Consider the following 19,926-nt stretch of genomic DNA (forward strand, 5'->3'; position numbering starts at 1 on the left):
ATTTTATTGGCTTCCTTTTGCAAATGTTTGCCTGTATGTTACATGCATGACCACATATTGCTATTAGTGCAATCAATCACTACAGGGCAGCTTTAAACAGGCTACCAAAAAATTGTGAACAAAACAATGATTACTCAAGGAGCTGCTGATTTCAGTGCCAAGCACAACCCACCAGAGAGGCAGGCCCTGCTTGCTTTCCCCAAACCACACTTTTAGTTGGTATATATCACTAAGGCAACGGCACACCTTGTGGTTGTTGTGAATTTCCTCCCCTTAGCTAGCCAGAACAAGTTAAGAGCTATCATGTAGTTTCATACTGATAATATTTAGCTTTACAACAATAACGAAAAGGTCAAAATGTCGGATATATTATGCAGGTGGCTTAACGTAGAGCTCCGGCTATCAAAAACTGTTGGTAAGTGTGAACAGCTAACGTTAGCTACTGTAGCTAGGTTACGTATAACTGTAAACTAACAATTTATCTAGCCAGCCTGTAGACAATTATATTTTGATGCGATGAGGCCAACTTGTGGTTTCCATTGTGCATTTTGTGTATTGTGTTGTGTAGTATTTATAGTTAGCAAAAAAAAATATAAAAAATAAAAAACAGAATTAAAGCCATAACGTTAGTCTGCAATATTTCCTGCTGTTCAATAGTGATAAATTAAAAGGGCAATCTGGGATAAACGTACTTTTAAATGAATTATATATATATATAGTCATTGATTCTTGAAGAATATAACGTTAAGAAATGCATCGTGAGCATAATTCAAAAGTCTTACCCCATCAAAAGCACAAATATAAGCTTATTTTACTCTTTTGTTTGTAAACAATGTAATACTTAACGCAGGGTATTGACATTGCAATATGTGACTTTAATAAGCTAGTTTGTTAGCTTTTTTTCCTTCTCATCTCAAAATCAAGTGTAGCTATAGGAGTTCCAGTTAATGGTAGCCTATTGCCTAGGGTGGCCCTAAATGTTACACTCTTGTCTTTTTGCAGACCCCAGGTCCATCTCTAAGGATTTTGCAAATGGCTATCTTATTGGAGAGGTCCTGCATAAATATCAACTGCAGGGGGATTTTGACCTGTTCTTAAAGAGCAAGTAAGTTAATCAGTTGATATTTCTTTAATCAACAATGTTCCAATATCTTATTATTTTGCCTAGGTTACAAAACAATTGTCTCTCCTAGCACTGCAAACTCAAAGCTGAATAACTTCACACTCATGGAACCCACATTGCAACTGCTCGGAGTTTCCTTGGACCTGAGCATGGCCCAAGCAGTGATGCGGGAGCAGCATGGTGCTGCCACACGGCTGCTTTATCAGCTCTTCATACTGCTGCAGAAGAAGAGGAAAGCCGGCCTGACAGGCACAGCTATGGAGGCTATGCAGCCAGCTGCCACAGCTTTTCTCCACCGTGTTGAGAATGACATCTACTCTGAGGTAAGTGGAATAAGGCTCCCTCAACCCCTCACGTCTGCTTCATTCGTTTGTTGTCGCCTGGGTGGTCTAGCGTTGTAAGTTATTTTTTTTATTAAACCTTTATTTTGACAGGTTTATATGGAGTTATACTGAGACTAGGGTCTCTTTTTCAGATTAGTCCTGCATCAATACATGAAACATATATACAAAATTACAAAACATTAAGAAAAACAGACACATTTATCAACATAGAGGTCTCTAATTATTTTTCTGAACTGTCCAAGGATGAACAGAACATCTAATTTCAGAGATCTCTGTGAGTTGTTCCACATAAAGGGTGCAAAAAAATGTGATTTGATATGAAAACTAAGAGCAGCTTTACCCAACTCTGTGGAGACCGAAGGAGCCTCCAGCGTTATTCAAGCCTGTGACCAGGTTTGCCTACAGTACACGTTTGCCAGTGTCGACATGGCTTTGAATCTGATCCACTGCCTTTGTGACAGATACTGTCTATATTTTCCACAATCTCTCCTTTGACCAATAAGAATACGTTTTTTATTTTAAAAAATGTATCTGTCTTTATTATCCCAGCGCCTGAGGACAGTCGTCAAGAGAGAGGCTGATCTGAAACTCCAAAAAATCGCTCTGAAGTACGAAATCAAAGGTCGAGAGATATATGACAAGTCTGTCATGGCCCACTTTGTGGAGGAGCAGAGACGGCAGAAAGTGCAGGAAGAGATGAGACTCCAGGACATTGAAAAGGTATCAGAAAGAATCCATGTTCACTCTACATTTAGCCCTGGGCTACCAGCCTCCTAACCCTAATCCTAACACCCTCCTAACCCTGGGCTAACAGCCTCCTAACCCTAATCCTAACACCCTCCTAACCCTGGGCTAACAGCCTCCTAACCCTAATCCTAACAGCCTCCTAACCCTGGGCTAACAGCCTCCTAATCCTGGGCTAACAGCCTCCTAACCCTGGGCTAACAGCCTCCTATTCCTAATCCCGACAGCCTCATAACCCTGGGCTAACAGCCTCCTAACCTTAATCCTAACAGCCTCCTAACCCTAATCCTAACAGCCTCCTTAGCTCTGGGCTAACAGCCTCCTAACCCTAATCATAACAGCCTCCTAACCCTGGGCTAACAGCCTCCTAACCCTAATCCGAACAGCCTCCTAACCATTGATGTGTATAAACCCAGGATGACGGGGCGCTGTATTATAGCGCAGCCATCTTGGTACTCCTCCGTTTTTAAAAAAGATTTGGGAATCTATAGAAATGCATTTATTAATGTTTATATTTGTTTTTGACACTTGTATTCTATTACAGACACCTTAATGCATAATTTTACATTATATTATGTGAGCTAAACATAAAAATGAAAATATATATATATTTTTTAAATCCTTAAAGTATATATATTTTTTAGAGCCTGCTAATGTTACTACCCCACTAACAACAAAATACTCAAATATAACACATACAGTGCCTTGCAAAAGTATTCACCCCCCTTGGCATTTTTCCTATTTTGTTGCATTACAACCTGTAATTTAAATAGATTTTTATTTGGATTTCATGTAATGGACATACACAAAATAGTCCAAATTTGTGAAGTGAAATGAAAAAAATTACTTAAAGTAACTTTTTAATTTAAAAAAAAATTCTAAATGGAAAAGTGGTGCGTGCATATGTATTCCCCCCTTTGCTATGAAGCCCCTAAATAAGATCTGGTGCAACCAATAACCTTCATAAGTTACATAATTAGTTCAATTAAGTTCACCTGTGTTCAATCTAAGTGTCACCCCCTGAAGGAGCTGCAAATCGCCACAGCGGAGATTGGAGTATCTGTCCATAGGACCATTTTAATCCGTACACTCCACAGAGCTGGGCTTTACGAAAGAGTGGCCAGAAAAAAGCTATTGCTTAAAGAAGAAAATAAGCAAACACGCTTGGTGTTCGCTAAAAGGCATGTGGGAGACTCCCCAAACATATGGAAGAAGGTACTCTGGTCAGATGAGACTAAAATTGAGCTTTTTGGCCATCAAGGAAAACACTATGTCTGGCGCAAACCCAACACCTCTCATCAACCCGAGAACACCATCCCTACAGTGAAGCATGGTGGTGGTAGCACCATGCTGTGGGGATGTTTCACATCGGCAGGGACTGGGAAACTGGTCAGAATTGAAGGAATGGTGGATGGCGCTAAATACAGGGAAATTCTTGAGGGAAACCTGCTTCAGTCTGCCAGAGATTTAAGGCTAAAGCAACACTTGAATGGTTTAAGGGGAAACATTTAAATGTATTGGAATGGCCTAGTCAAAGCCCAGACCTCAATCCAATTGAGAATCTGTGGTATGACTTAAAGATTGCTGTACACCAGCGGAACCCATCCAACTTGAAGGAGCTGGAGCAGTTTGGCCTTGAAAAATTGGCAAAAATCCCAGTGGCTAGATGTGCCAAACTTATAGAGACAAACCCCAAGAGACTTGCAGCTGTAATTGCTGCAACAGGTGGCTCTACAAAGTATTGACTTTGGAGGGGTGAATAGTTATGCACGCTCAAGTTCTTTTTTTGTGTGTCTTATTTCTTGAGTTGTTTCACAATAAAAAATATTTTGCATCTTCAAAGGGGTAGGCATGTTGTGTAAATCAAATGATACAACCCCCCCCCCCCCCCCCCCCCCCAAAAAAGAACTATTTTAATTCCAGGTTGTAAGGCGTTCGCAAGCCACTGTAAATTATAATACATATAATAATAGTGAAACACTGTAGAATTACATTAATTTCTATGGAGGACTGCTCCTACTGGGGAGTGCCAATATGGCTGACTGATGGCTTCAAAGCCTCTCAATGGCCAATACATAGCATAAACAATCCAGGGTTTATATACATCATTGCTCCTAACCCGAACAGCCTCCTTAGCCCTGGACTAAGAGATATTGTAGCCCAGAGCTAAACTAATGTTCACATTTGCACAGTGGGACAGCATAAAACTTAGGCCAACCATTTTGGGCTAGCCAATCACAGACTTCCATTGTTGCATTGCGGGGTTGTTGTGGACAATGAAAAGACTGAAGGAAAAGCTGCTCCTGTCCAATGTCAAACAGTGTTTACTGCATACTGAACTGCTCTGGTCACATACATATAGTGAAGGGAATGAATTATGTGAGACGTTTAGCTACTCAATGTGGAGGCCTAGTTTGTATGCATATGAACTACATTGACATAATATTGTCGTTGCAGCACCGACACGCACGCAGAAAGCAGCATGAGATGATGACTCGAATTCAGACCGCCGTCATCCAAATTCCCAAACCCCCGCCCAACCGGACATTGAAGGCCCTGGAAAAACAACAACAGAACCGGAAGAAGCAGGAGGCTCAGGTGAAAGAAGAACGTCAATATTGTAAAGTGTCAGGCTATGTAAAAAGGGGTTGGAGTGTAAGGCAATGAGAGGATACACGACAGTAGATGGGACAGATAATATAACGTATTATACACTCCAGGGTGAGGTTTCCCCTAGCTACAGATCTCGGATCAGCTTCCCCTCCCCAAACCATTAGTGGGGAAAATGCTAAACTGACCCAAGATTAGCGGCTAGGTGTAACGTCCCCCTACCTCCACTATGTTTGGGCTTCAGTGGGGCAGCTTCAGCCCGTTCAGTAGACTGCACTGGGGCCAGATCTGCGGAGCCGCGGGAACCCCATGTAATACTCTCCAAAGCATTGTTGTTTCTGTCATTGTTTTAAGCAACAGTTGAGCTAGCTATCAAGAGACAACGGCCAATAGAGAAAAGTCGAGAATAAAAAAATCCCCAAAAGAGGAAGGCCAAAAATGAGAAAGCAAAGGAGGTATCAACATTTGTTAAATTAGATTCCTTTTTCAATGCAGTTCAAGTGCAGCCATTGCTAGCACAAGCAATGTAGCGGGACCAGAAGAGGATGTAGGTTTATCATCGCCAGCAGCAGCTTTTAGCGGGTCAAGTGAGCCAAGGCCAGGCTGTTCCATCGTGCCAGAAGAAGCAACAGAGGAGGATACATTCTGTCAAGTATCAGCGGATACGACCCAGACAAGCCAGGCTGGACAAGCTATCCCCTGGGGAGGAAGAGGAACGGGGCGAGGCTAGAATTGTGTTATTATCTCAAGCTAGATTGCGCGTATTGTGAGCCTTGCTGCTATTTGTTCGGAGATCGGAGTTCCCCATTCTTATCTGATGCGTGAGTGAATGGGGTGAGAGATTGGCGCCATCTAACATCCAAAACAGCATGTTATGAGACATCCCAGAATCACATGGGTGACTGTTTGGTATATGAGCAATGGAAGGTCAATGGCACTATTGACGCAGAAATGAAGAGAGGCGTGCGACAGGTGTTGGAGCGCATAGTTAATGTAACTCTCATCATGTAATTTGGCCTTCAGAGGGCACCGTGAAAAGTTGGGGCAGGCCAACTTTTTCTCAGTATAATTGAACATTTTACGACCCAGTTCTTAAATAACTTTTGGGACTTCCCGCAGGATCCGTTAACTATCTCAGTCCTGAAATCCAAAATGAGCTGATTTATATTTTAGCCGAGCGAGTGAAGTGTGACATTCAGGGAGAGATGCAGGAAGCCCCATTTAATATATATATATATATATATATATATATATATATATATATGATTATGGACACCACACCGGATGTATCCAAAGTAGACCAGTTAAGCCAAGTTAATCGCTATGTGAGAGTGATAAGCGATGCAAATAATGTCGCCACAGATCTGAACGACAGTCGTTTTGGGGATTTCTGGAGACTGAGCTTCAACCTAAAATCCTGGGCAGCATAGAGGATAATGGGCTGGATTTTTCAAAATGTCGTGGGCAGGGGTATGATGGAGCTGCTAACATGTGCTGGGTCTATTCGGGTGTGCAGGCCAGAATATCTGAAAAATAACCGCTTGCTGTTTATATGCATTGTGCAGCGCACAATCTTAACCGGGCTCTCAACGACTCTGTCAAAAATGTGCCAGAGATTAAACAGTTTTATAATACTGTTAAACACCTTCTTCGGGCATAGCATAGAGAGATGGTCAATGTTGAGTGGTATATTTTGATTTTGCATCAGAAAAAGAAAATGTAACTCTAAAAGGACTGTGTCCCCCCCGCTGGTCATCTAGATAGGAGTCCCTTGCCGCCCTGAGATACAGATATGTGGACGTAATGAAGGACCTCACCAACATTGTGCTTTTAAGTGACAAGAAGGACGAGATGGATGATGCAGCAGCACGGAAAAAGAAAATATAATAAAACATTAAAAAATTAAATCGTTCTGCAGACTTAGGTTTTAGAAAATGGGAACGTCGTCTCCAAAATGCTCCGTATTCCAACAGGATTTTGAGAAGGCCAAAGTCACTGCCGACAAAATGGGCAGGCACAGAACGCATTTGAAGACACTTCCGGAGAAGGAAGGCGAGGCGTCATTTTGATGAGCTATGCGAGGACGAGCGACTGTCTGCTGGGGAGAGTAGTTTTAGAGTTAACGTCTTTAATGCCAACCTTGACATCGTTATTCACCAGCTGTCAAACAGATTTAAAAGTCTACCCTGGCCAACGCAGATGATGATGCGCTCTGCGAGACCGCTAAGCGGCTGGCTGAACATTACAGCAAAGATATATCAGCTAGCTTCCCTGGCCAATTACTCTCTTTCAGGGCCTGTTTTAAGAAGGACATAGCAAAGCACATTACAATGGGAGACATGGCCAAGATGCTCATTGTGGATTACAATTCAGTCACTGCTACATTTGGGGAAGTAGTTACATACATGCTAATTTTTATGACGGCCTATAACTGTAGCCAGTGCTGAGCGCTGGACTAGTAACCGAAAGGTTGCAAGTTCAAATCCCCCAGCTGACAAGGTACAAATCTGTCGTTCTGCCCCTGAACAGGCAGTTAACCCACTGTTCCTAGGCTGTCATTGAAAATAAGAATTTGTTCTTAACTGACTTGCCTAGTTAAATAAAGGTAAAATAAAAAATACCTGAGGAGCAGCATGGGGCAGGAGAGACAACACACTGTTGGCCATTCTGTCCATTAAAAACACCAGGGCCAGGACCATGGATTTGAATGCCATAGTCAACGACTTCGCAGAGTCCGTTGAATGCCAATCAAATGAGTGAGTAAGCTTATATTAATACAGGGCAGCCTATATAAATCAAGCTTTATTGAGATTAATTGACATTGTTTGTCATTCTACGACTATGTTCAATCTGTTTTAGGAAACCATGTTCTGGTGCACGGCCACTGAGGCATTTCATTGTCATCACAGCCTATACGTTTAACTAGGCTATAAGAATGATAGTAAGCACATACACATCATATACTGTTAAAAGGCATGCTGCCATTTAGGCAATCTGTTTGAATATATAATATATATATATATATATATATATAGTAAATCGTGATTGATTCTCCGCATAAAACAGACCAGCCCAAACACAGGACCAAACAGTCCGGAGAATACAGGCATGAAAACCACAACCAACAGAGTAACAAAAAACAATCCCGCACAAAACAAGGGCGGGTCAAACTACTACATATAGGGAAGCTAATTAAACCAAAATACACACAGATGAAACTAATAAGACAAAACCAACAGACAAACGAAAAAGGGATCGGTAGCGGCTAGTAGGACGGTGACGACGACCGCTGAGCACCGCCCGAACAGGCAGGGGAGCCAACTTCGGCAGAAGTCGTGACAATAGGCCTCTGCGGGAAGCAGATAATTTAAAATACTGGTATGTCAGTTTTGCCGCCGTGCATAACTTAAGCGATCATGTCATTAGCTGTGTTTCTGTGTTTCTGTCAAGATATTGATCTATATATTTATGTTTTATAATATAGGCTATTGTCTATTATTTGTAGATAAAATATGGTGTTTTTTGACCACTTTATGCTTTCTGTGGTGCTGATCGACTTATACGGGTTAATTTCTGACCGCCATCCGTGGTGCTGATCGACTTTATACGGGTTAATTTCTGACCGCCATCCGTGGTGCTGATCGACTTTATACGGGTTCATTTCTGACCGCCATCCGTGGTGCTGAATGCATTGGCTATATTGCTTCTCTGGTAACAGCTTCAAATGTGCCCTTAGATTAGGTTCTGCTCTACTGTTACAATGCTTAGTCATATTAACACACAGTCTTACCAACAGAATTATTAAAATTGTAAGGGAAATATGGGTGGTGATAGGGGCCTGTCATTTTTTTGGGCACTCGGGCCCATCATGATTAAACTACGCAACTGGTTTTGCTTCACATCATACCACTCCGCTGTGGATCATTTCCATAGAATGTCACAGGCCCTTTTTGACATGATCAATCTCTCCATTGTGGTTTCCTTACAGAAGGTTCACATGGAAATCGCCCAGTTTGAGAAGAACAGGAAGAAGTTGTCACCTGCTGGCGGCTTTGGCACCTCTTCTTTGAGGTACGTGTTGGAAAAATCCCAACCACAAATCTTCCCAAATATTTCCCCTAAAAAATAAGTATCAGCTGTTTCAGAGTAGGGGTGCTGATCTAGGATCAGGTTCCTCCTTTCCATTTGCTTGTATTCATTATGATCTAAAAGGCAAAGCTGATCCTAGATCATCACTCCTACTCTAAGAAGCTTGATATATGCGGCCCTTGGACCTCCATCCATCCTCTCCACAGTGCCCAGCAGATGTCCGCTTTCCACAGTGAGGCCCCCAGAAGCCATGGCTCCCAGTTGCAGAGGCCTGAGGAGCTGGCTCAGGCCAACAGCGAGTACATCCAGAAAATCCGCCAGAGGCTGGAGGAGGATGCAACAGCTCGTCAGCAGAGGGAGAAACGCCGCCGTCGCGTCCTAGTGGAACAACTGAAAGCCCACGAGGCCCAAGAGGTGAGCAGCAACCCACAGACAGTGTATGACCTCTCATACTACATGACAATGATGTTATTAATGATGATCCATGTTCAGCACTAGTAACCAGTCACATAATCATTTGTGAACAGGTGTAAAAACCTACACATGGCAATTCAGCTAAGACTTCGGTAGCTACTTCCACGATTATAAACAAATAAAATGTCAATTTAGACCTGTTCGATCCTCCCGTTTTGTGTCGTTGTCGCTCCGTGGTGATGTTTACCCTAGGTACAGATCTAGGATCAGTTTCCCCTCCAATCCTAACCTTAACCACTAGTGGGGAAATTAAAAACAGATCCAAGATCAGCGTCTAGAGCCAACTTCACCCTACGCAAATGGTGTCCTTTTGTGGTGCAGGAGGCCCTTCGAGAGGAGCAGCTGGTGGAGCGTCTGACCCGTCAGTCCCAGCTGGAGAGACGCCTGGCCGTCCAGCTCATGCAGCTCCGCCAGCAGAAGGACATTCTCCGACAGAACCGAGTGTTCCGCGAGAGACAGTACCAAGAGCAACGGCTGAGGGATTTCCAAGAGGCCTTGGAGAGGGAGGCGGTGAGATCCATGTAGTCCATCACTCCATAGGATGGACCATAGATAGACTATAGATGGACCATGGGTGGACCATAGATAGACTATAGACCATAGATAGACTATAGATGGACCATGGGTGGACCATAGATAGACTATAGACCAGCGTTTCCGACACTTTGTCCTTGGGACCCCAAGGGGTGCAATTTTTCTTTTTTGCCCTAACATTACACATGATTAGTTGATTATTTGAATCAGCTGTGTATTGCTAGGACAAAAACTAAACCGTGCACCCCTTGGAGTCCAGAGGATAGACCATAGGTAGGCCATAGGTAGGCCATAGGTAGACCATAGGTAGGCCATAGGAAGGCCATAGGTAGACCATAGGTAGACCATAGGTAGACCATAGGTAGACCATGGATAGACCATGGATAGACCATGGATAGACCATGGATAGACCATGGATAGACCATAGATAAACCATAGATGGACCATAGATTGGCCATAGACCATAGATCATAGACCATAGACAACCCATAGATAGACCATAGACCATAGATAGGCCAGAGACCACAGATAGATCATAGACAAACCATAGATAGACTATGAATGGACCATAGACCACAGATAGATCATAGACCACAGATAAACCATAGATAGACCATAGATAGGCCATAGACCACAGATGGATCATAGACCATAGATGGACCATAGACCGATCATAGACCATAGATGGACTGTAGACCATAGATGGACCGTAGACCATAGATGGATCGTAGACCATAGATGGATCGTAGACCATAGATGGACCGTAGACCATAGATGGACCATAGACCATAGATGGACTGTAGACCATAGATGGACCGTAGACCATAGATGGACTGTAAATACACCATAGATGGACTGTAGACCATAGATGGACTGTAGACCATAGATGGACTGTAAATACACCATAGATAGACCATAGATGGACCGTAAATAAACCATAGATGGATCACAGACCATAGATGGATCATAGGCCAGAGTGTGACTGTAAATAGACCATAGATGGACTGTAGACCATAGATGGACCGTAGACCATAGATGGACTGTAAATACACCATAGATACACCATAGATGGACCGTAAATACACCATAGATGGATCACAGACCATAGATGGATCATAGGCCAGAGTGTGACTGTAAATAGACCATAGATGGACTGTAGACCATAGATGGACCGTAGACCATAGATGGACTGTAAATACACCATAGATACACCATAGATGGACCGTAAATACACCATAGATGGATCACAGACCATAGATGGATCATAGGCCATAGATAGACCATAGACAGACAAATAGACCGTAGATGGACTATAGACCATAGATCATAGACCATAGATAAACCATAGATAGGCCATAGACAGACGATAGATAAACCATAGACCATAGACAGACAAATAGACCATAGATGGACTATAGACCATAGATGGACCATAGACAGACAAATAGACCATAGATGGACCATAGACAGGCAAATAGACCATAGATGGACTATAGACCATAGATGGACCATAGACAGACAAATATACCATAGATGGACCATAGACAGACAAATAGACCATAGATGGACCATAGACAGACAAATAGACCATAGATGGACTATAGACCATAGATGGACTATAGACCATAGATGGACTATAGACCATAGATGGACCATAGACAGACAAATAGACCATAGATGGACCATAGACAGACAAATAGACTATAGATGGACTATAGACCATAGATGGACCATAGACAGACAAATAGACCATAGATGGACCATAGACAGACAAATAGACCATAGATGGACTATAGACCATAGATGGACCATAGACAGACAAATAGACCATAGATGGACCATAGACAGACAAATAGACTATAGATGGACTATAGACCATAGATGGACTATAGACCATAGATGGACTATAGACCATAGATGGACCATAGACAGACAAATAGACCATAGATGGACCATAGACAGACAAATAGACTATAGATGGACTATAGTCCATAGATGGACCATAGACAGACAAATAGACCATAGATGGACTATAGACAGACAAATAGACCATAGATGGACCATAGACAGGCAAATAGACCATAGATGGACCATAGACCATAGATGGACTATAGACCATAGATGGACCAAAGACAGACAAATAGACCATAGATGGACTATAGACCATAGATGGACCATAGACAGACAAATAGACCATAGATGGACCATAGACAGACAAATAGACCATAGATGGACTATAGACAGACAAATAGACCATAGATGGACCATAGACCATAGATGGACTATAGACAGACAAATAGACCATAGATGGACTATAGACAGACAAATATACCATAGATGGACCATATACAGGCAAATAGACCATAGACAGACAAATAGACCATAGACAGACAAATAGACCATAGATGGACCATAGACCATAGATGGACCATAGACAGACAAATAGACCATAGATGGACTATAGACCATAGATGGACCATAGACAGACAAATAGACCATAGATGGACCATAGACAGACAAATAGACTATAGATGGACTATAGACCATAGATGGACCATAGACAGACAAATAGACCATAGATGGACTATAGACCATAGATGGACCATAGACAGACAAATAGACCATAGATGGACTATAGACCATAGATGGACCATAGACAGACAAATAGACCATAGATGGACTATAGACCATAGATGGACTATAGACCATAGATGGACCATAGACAGACAAATAGACCATAGATGGACTATAGACCATAGATGGACCATAGACAGACAAATAGACCATAGATGGACTATAGACCATAGATGGACCATAGACAGACAAATAGACCATAGATGGACTATAGACCATAGATGGACCATAGACAGACAAATAGACCATAGATGGACTATAGACAGACAAATAGACCATAGATGGACCATAGACAGACAAATAGACCATAGATGGACTATAGACCATAGATGGACCATAGACAGGCAAATAGACCATAGATGGACTATAGACCATAGATGGACCATAGACAGACAAATAGACCATAGATGGACTATAGACCATAGATGGACCATAGACAGACAAATAGACCATAGATGGACTATAGACCATAGATGGACCATAGACAGACAAATAGACCATAGATGGACTATAGACCATAGATGGACCATAGACAGACAAATAGACCATAGATGGACCATAGACAGACAAATAGACCATAGATGGACCATAGACGGTCTGCTTGAGCAATGCCCTGCTTTAGTCAATCATCAGCAGCCAACATGTCAGAAGAAGTTGTGTGCAGGATTTCCCCTTCAGTGAGACCCTGACCTCGGCAAGTAGAGGATGTATTGCTCCTGCACATCGTACATATATACCTAGAATCAGCATGGAAAGTAATGCCTCATCTAGTTTACCTACTTAGTTGTTCAGAATTGTAATGATATTATTATTAACAAACAAAAGGTTTGTATTAGTTTCATGTACAGCCATGCTTCAAAAGAAATACAGTGTAAAGCCAAGTAGTTTTGGGTGCCTTCAGGGGAATATGACTTTATTTTCGATTTCTTAGTGTTACTAACACTATGTTTTTGGAGTGGCTGGATTCTGGTCACGAGGGGGGGGGGTTGAACTAAGGTCCTTACTATCTGATAACGGTAGGGGTTTAGGTTAGGACGTCCCAAGGATCCCGGAATAGCACTAACTATTGAACTAAAAGCTGCTGTGAGGTTTGACCTTTGACCTGCCACTGGTGTAAACAGGCTCTAGCACGCCAGGCCAGTTTGGATCATGCCGAGGAAACTCGGAAGGAGATTGAGGTACATGACAGGATAGCGACGGAGCGCGCCCAGGCTCGCTACAGGAAGCACTCTGACAGCTGCCGAGAAATACTGGAGCAGATAGTGGACCTGGCCACGAAAGCTGGAGAGTACCGCCTCCTCACTGGAAAGTAGGTGCCACCCTTCGAGAGTGTTATTCATTTCTACAAATTCAACGTTTTTTTTTTTTTAGGTTTTTATGTCATTGACATTTCGAGCTATTGAAATGTTTGAATATTGTCCCACGTACATTATGTCATTTACTGATGTCCCAAGCTAGCCCCATACGGATAACCAAAGTCAAACGAAATTGACCATGGTCAGTGTGATGGGCGTTACAATCTGGTCACGTGCAACTGTGCTCCGAATTGATTATGGCTTGAGTGCTGCCAGATGTGGGCATGTGGGCAGGCTTGAAATCAACCCAATCCAAGGAAAACTGTTATGTACTCTTCAATACGTGACAAACCCTTTTGTCTTAGTAATCTCGCAGATCTCTGTTCTGGACGAGACTGACTTAATGACCAAAATTATCCTATTTACACTTTGTAGACAATTTTGACTGTAGAATAAATGTTGGTGACTCCCATCGAAGCCACATAGGCTGTTTTCAACCAGATACAATTTTTATTTTATTCAGTCACTCTTTAGAGTTTCATGACGTTCTGTACAAATGTTTGATAGAATCTGAAAGACAAGGGTGTTTGTAATTTGTTTGAATTATAAAATAATGAAAGTGAAAAGGCTGCTATATCCATTTAATATACTAAAAGCACTCACAATATCATAAGCTAGCTATAGATTTTGAGGAGCTAAGACAATCTAAGAGTGTTAACCCCCCGTAGAAATGAACAATGTGTCAGAATGTGAGTATTTCACCACTCACTGGGCACACACTGGTTGAACCAACGTGGAATAGACGTATATGCCCAGTGGGAAGTTGTTTACTCATACCGTTATAGCTTTGCTTGTGCAAAATCGTTAGGTTCGCTCAAGGCACGACATGACGGAATCATGTATTTCTTTGCTTGTCAAATGACTTGACCAACAAAATCAAATAAAGAAAACAACCTAAAATTCTGTCTCATTCTTCTCGTGAAAGTTTTAGTGTAACTTGTTCACTTGTAGTGGTTCGAACAACAACAATTAGAATGTACTTGGAGGGAAGATAATTAGAAATGATACAGTGCCTTGCGAAAGTACTCGGCACCCTTGAACTTTGCGACCTTTTGCCACATTTCAGGCTTCAAACATAAAGATATAAAACTGTATTTTTTTGTGAAGAATCAACAACAAGTGGGACACAATCATGAAGTGGAACGACATTTATTGGATATTTCAAACTCTTTTAACAAATCAAAAACTGAAAAATTGGGCGTGCAAAATGATTCAGCCCCCTTAAATTAACACTTTGTAGCGCCACCTTTTGCTGCGATTACAGCTGTAAGTCGCTTGGGGTATGTCTCTATCAGTTTTGCACATCGAGAGACTGAAATTTTTTCCCATTCCTCCTTGCAAAACAGCTCGAGCTCAGTGAGGTTGGATGGAGAGCATTTGTGAACAGCAGTTTTCAGTTCTTTCCACAGATTCTCGATTGGATTCAGGTCTGGACTTTGACTTGGCCATTCTAACACCTGGATATGTTTATTATTGAACCATTCCATTGTAGATTTTGCTTTATGTTTTGGATCATTGTCTTGTTGGAAGACAAATCTCCGTCCCAGTCTCAGGTCTTTTGCAGACTCCATCAGGTTTTCTTCCAGAATGGTCCTGTATTTGGCTCCATCCATCTTCCCATCAATTTTAACCATCTTCCCTGTCCCTGCTGAAGAAAAGCAGGCCCAAACCATGATGCTGCCACCACCATGTTTGACAGTGGGGATGGTGTGTTCATTGTGATGAGCTGTGTTGCTTTTACGCCAAACATAACGTTTTGCATTGTTGCCAAAAAGTTCAATTTTGGTTTCATCTGACCAGAGCACCTTCTTCCACATGTTTGGTGTGTCTCCCAGGTGGCTTGTGGCAAACTTTAAACGACACTTTTTATGGATATCTTTAAGAAATGGCTTTCTTCTTGCCACTCTTCCATAAAGGCCAGATTTGTGCAATATACGACTGATTGTTGTCCTATGGACAGAGTCTCCCACCTCAGCTGTAGATCTCTGCAGTTCATCCAGAGTGATCATGGGCCTCTTGGCTGCATCACTGATCAGTCTTCTCCTTGTATGAGCTGAAAGTTTAGAGGGACGGCCAGGTCTTGGTAGATTTGCAGTGGTCTGATACTCCTTCCATTTCAATATTATCGCTTGCACAGTGCTCCTTGGGATGTTTAAAGCTTGGGAAATCTTTTTGTATCCAAATCCGGCTTTAAACTTCTTCACAACAGTATCTCGGACCTGCCTGGTGTGTTCCTTGTTCTTCATGATGCTCTCTGCGCTTTTGACGGACCTCTGAGACTATCACAGTGCAGGTGTATTTATACGGAGACTTGATTACACACAGGTGGATTGTATTTATCATCATTAGTCATTTAGGTCAACATTGGATCATTCAGAGATCCTCACTGAACTTCTGGAGAGAGTTTGCTGCACTGAAAGTAAAGGGGCTGAATAATTTTGCACGCCCAATTTTTCAGTTTTTGATTTGTTAAAAAAGTTTGAAATATCCAATAAATGTCGTTCCACTTAATGATTGTGTCCCACTTGTTGTTGATTCTTCACAAAAAAAATACAGTTTTATATCTTTATGTTTGAAGCCTGAAATGTGGCAAAAGGTCGCAAAGTTCAAGGGGGCCGAATACTTACGCAAGGCACTGTATGTAAAGTCAAAGCAGAAGACAAGTAGACAAGGGTGGGAGAGCAACCTTTCTGTTTTGGGACCCTTTTTAAAAAAAAAAATGTATCTTCAAGACCTTAATCGTTAATTCAGTAGAGTGATACTCCAGCAGGACCGACACAGTATTCTGACGGCATCATTTTAGATGCAACACAGCTCTGAGTGTACTTTGCTACTCTGTCCTGCAGTCTTATCCCTGGGAAGTTGATGCGGGAATGGAAGGAGCTCATGTTTTGCGGGAAGCCCCTGTATGACAGTGGCAGTCTGGAGGAGCTACCTGCCGACCCCACCCCAGAGCAGTTCATTGAGGTTGAGAAACAGGAGATCCTTAACAACCAGGACTATGATGAGTATATGGTGAGTCCATTAGTGTGAGGTCATGCCCAAGAACTTCTGTTAGGAATTGCCCAAGAACTTCTGTTAGGAATTGTCCAAGAACTTCTGTTAGGAATTGTCCAAGACATTCTGTTAGGAATTGTCCAAGACATTCTGTTAGGAATTGTCCAAGACATTCTGTTAGGAATTGTCCAAGACATTCTGTTAGGAATTGTCCAAGACATTCTGTTAGGAATTGTCCAAGACATTCTGTTAGGAATTGTCCAAGACATTCTGTTAGGAATTGTCCAAGACATTCTGTTAGGAATTGTCCAAGACATTCTGTTAGGAATTGTCCAAGACATTCTGTTCAGTGTGTAACTGGAATTCAGTTGTTCTCAAATTGTCTTGAAATGGTGTCGCAAGTCAAGAATATGACTTCACTGATATGTTGAATTTCACAATGGTGCAGGTTTATAGCCTGGTCCCAGATCTGTTTGTGCTTTCATGATAATTCCTTGTATTCCTGGTACCCAGGCTAGCAGGTTCAGCGTTATTGTTGGCTGTAATCCCAGTGTCTTTAGGTGTGTTCTATGTGTTGATTCTATGTGTTAGAGCATGACTGGTGAGTGGACCTGGCCAGAGGAGGGGGAGACAAAGCCCCCCCCATCCAACAACAATATCCTGGGACATGTGGTGCTCCGCCTGCAGACTATTGTGAACCCCCCAAAACCAGACACCCTTCCTCCCTTCTTTCCTCGGTTCACACTGAAAGCCTGTGTGCTAGGGAAGCTTTTCTCCGGGAAGACCACATGCTTAACCAGGATTGCCAAAGGTATCCCTCCAACCATATGATGCAGTATCACACAGTATCGTGCAGTATTGTGCATTACCATGCTACTTCATATCTTGCAAAAGATTAGGTAACAGATTAGGTGTTGTCGTGTGTCTTGCCTCGTGAGAGTCGTCTATGTTCTTTGGCTAAAACAAGCATAGAATAACATACAGGTAACTGCCAAAATAAAGGAAACACTAAATGAGGGATACAAACTATATTGAAAGCTGGAGCTTCCACACAGGTTTCTGAGTTAATTAAGCAGATAACTTCCCATCATGCTAAAATACTGACCAGGTGAATCCAGGTGAAAGCTATGATCACTTATTGATGTCACTTGTTAAATCCACTTCAATCTGAATAAATGAAGAGGAGGAGACAGGTTCAAGAAGGATTTTTAAGCCTTGAGACTATTGAGACATGGATTGTGTATGTGTGCCATTCAGAGGGTGAATGGGCTAGACTTAAATATTTAAGTGCCTTTGAACAGGGTATGGTTGTAGGTGCCAGGCGCACCGGTTTGTGTGAGGAACTGCAACGCTGCTGGGTTTTTCCACACTCAACAGTTTCACGCTTTCGACACCTTGTAGAGTCCATGCCCCGACAGACTGAGACTGTGCAACTCTATATTAGGAATTTGTTCTTATTAATGTTTTGTACAGTCAGTGTAGGTATACAGTATATATGAATAATATATGAAAATAGGATCTCTCTGCAAACCACCATCTATTCTCTCGTCTTCTAACCCAGTCCATCACATCCACATCCTGTCAGCTAATGTTCTGATCCAGGAGGCTCTGGCTGCACATCAGCTTGGAAAGCTTGGGCGTGAGGTCAGAAAGACGTTTTTTTTTTTAAACATTTAAAACAAAAAACTAATCTAAATCGTGTCTGAAAGGTTTTGAAGTGAAGTGAATTGGAATAACACATATATAAAACGGTCATAAGAATGGATGAATGACAGCTGTATGCAGTTTTATAGTCCATTTATCTGTATTTAATTAAAAACATGAACCTTTTTATACTGTATAAGAGCCCAGAGAGCTGTGAAACATTGGCCACTAAAGACATCGACCAGGTGGAGATGGATACTGAGATGGAGGAGGAGTCGTCACAGGGTTCAGGTGAAGTTGCCCCTAGACGCTGATCTTGTGTCGGTTTTTCATTTTCCCCACTAATGGTTAAGGTGACGATTGGGCGAGGGCAAGCTGATTCTAGATCTGTACGTAGGGGAAACATCACGCCAGAGCGCAATATTAGGAGAATCAGCAGCACATGATTAAGCCAATGAGAAATGTAACTTGTGATTTCCAGGTGGCGCAGTTGTCTAGGGCACTGCATCGCAGTCCGTGGGGCGACGCACAATTGGCCTATCGTCGTCCGGGTTAGGGAGGGTTTGGCCAGTAGGAATATCCTTGTCTCATCGCGCACCAGCGACTCCTGTGGCGGGCCGGGCGCAGTGCACTCTAACCAAGGTCGCCAGGTGCACAGTGTTTCCTTCGATACATTGGTGCGGCTGGCTTCCGGGTTGGATGCGCGCTGTGTTAAGAAGCAGTGCGGCTTGGTTGGGTTGTGTTTCGGAGGACGCATGACTTTCGACCTTCGTCTCTCCCGAGCCCGTACGGGAGTTGTAGCGATGAGACAAGCTAGTAGCTACTAACAATTGGATACCCCGAAATTGGGGAGAAAAAGGGGGTAAAATAAAAAAAGAAAGAAATGTAACTTGTGATTTCCAGGTGTTTTCTTACTTCATCCTGAATTACCCGTCTGTAAACAAGCGTTTTGTCTGATTTGGTCTTATTGTTTGGTAGGCCCACTCGCTCAGGAGCCTCAGCAGCAAGGAGCCAAGACAAAACCCAAGGCAAGTACAGTACGTATTTTAACATGTACCATGTATCTCTTATACCTACACACTGACACATACAGTGTATTCAGAAAGTATTCAGACCCCTTGACTTTTTCCACATTTTGTTATGTTACAGCCTTATTCTAAAATGGATAAGCAAATCATCATCAACATCAAGCTACATGCAATAACCCATAATGACAAAGTAAAAACAGTTTTATTTGAAAATGTTTTAAATAAAAAACTGAAATATAACATTTACATAAATATTCAGACCCTTTACGCAGTACTTTGTTGAAGCACCTTTGGCAGCGATTACAGCCTCGAGTTTTCTTGGGTATGACGCTATACGCTTGGCACACCTG

General features: G+C 42.3%; 1 protein-coding gene across 6 annotated transcripts in view; it reads left to right on the forward strand.

The window, feature by feature from the left end:
* The first annotated feature begins 76 nt into the window (after positions 1-76).
* spef2 (sperm flagellar 2) overlaps positions 77-19,926 on the forward strand; it is a 47,183-nt gene continuing 27,333 nt past the window's right edge. Inside the window, exons 1-14 of one of the 6 annotated variants that reach the window (XM_021605195.2) lie at positions 77-415; positions 1,003-1,105; positions 1,194-1,446; positions 2,017-2,187; positions 4,669-4,809; positions 8,810-8,892; positions 9,117-9,324; positions 9,706-9,894; positions 13,674-13,861; positions 16,754-16,922; positions 17,496-17,715; positions 18,466-18,548; positions 18,749-18,839; positions 19,527-19,585. In XM_021605195.2, coding sequence (XP_021460870.2) covers positions 358-415; positions 1,003-1,105; positions 1,194-1,446; positions 2,017-2,187; positions 4,669-4,809; positions 8,810-8,892; positions 9,117-9,324; positions 9,706-9,894; positions 13,674-13,861; positions 16,754-16,922; positions 17,496-17,715; positions 18,466-18,548; positions 18,749-18,839; positions 19,527-19,585 — 2,016 coding nt within the window. In that variant the 5' untranslated portion in view covers positions 77-357. Of the gene's footprint in view, positions 416-1,002; positions 1,106-1,193; positions 1,447-2,016; positions 2,188-4,668; positions 4,810-6,177; positions 7,578-8,031; positions 8,200-8,809; positions 8,893-9,116; positions 9,325-9,705; positions 9,895-13,673; positions 13,862-16,753; positions 16,923-17,495; positions 17,716-18,465; positions 18,549-18,748; positions 18,840-19,526; positions 19,586-19,926 lie in introns of those variants that run through there. The other 5 variants (XM_036979353.1, XM_021605192.2, XM_021605193.2 and 2 more) reach the window with 5 other exon arrangements.

The sequence above is a fragment of the Oncorhynchus mykiss genome, chromosome 6, assembly GCF_013265735.2.
Source record: "Oncorhynchus mykiss isolate Arlee chromosome 6, USDA_OmykA_1.1, whole genome shotgun sequence".
Taxonomy (NCBI): domain Eukaryota; kingdom Metazoa; phylum Chordata; class Actinopteri; order Salmoniformes; family Salmonidae; genus Oncorhynchus; species Oncorhynchus mykiss.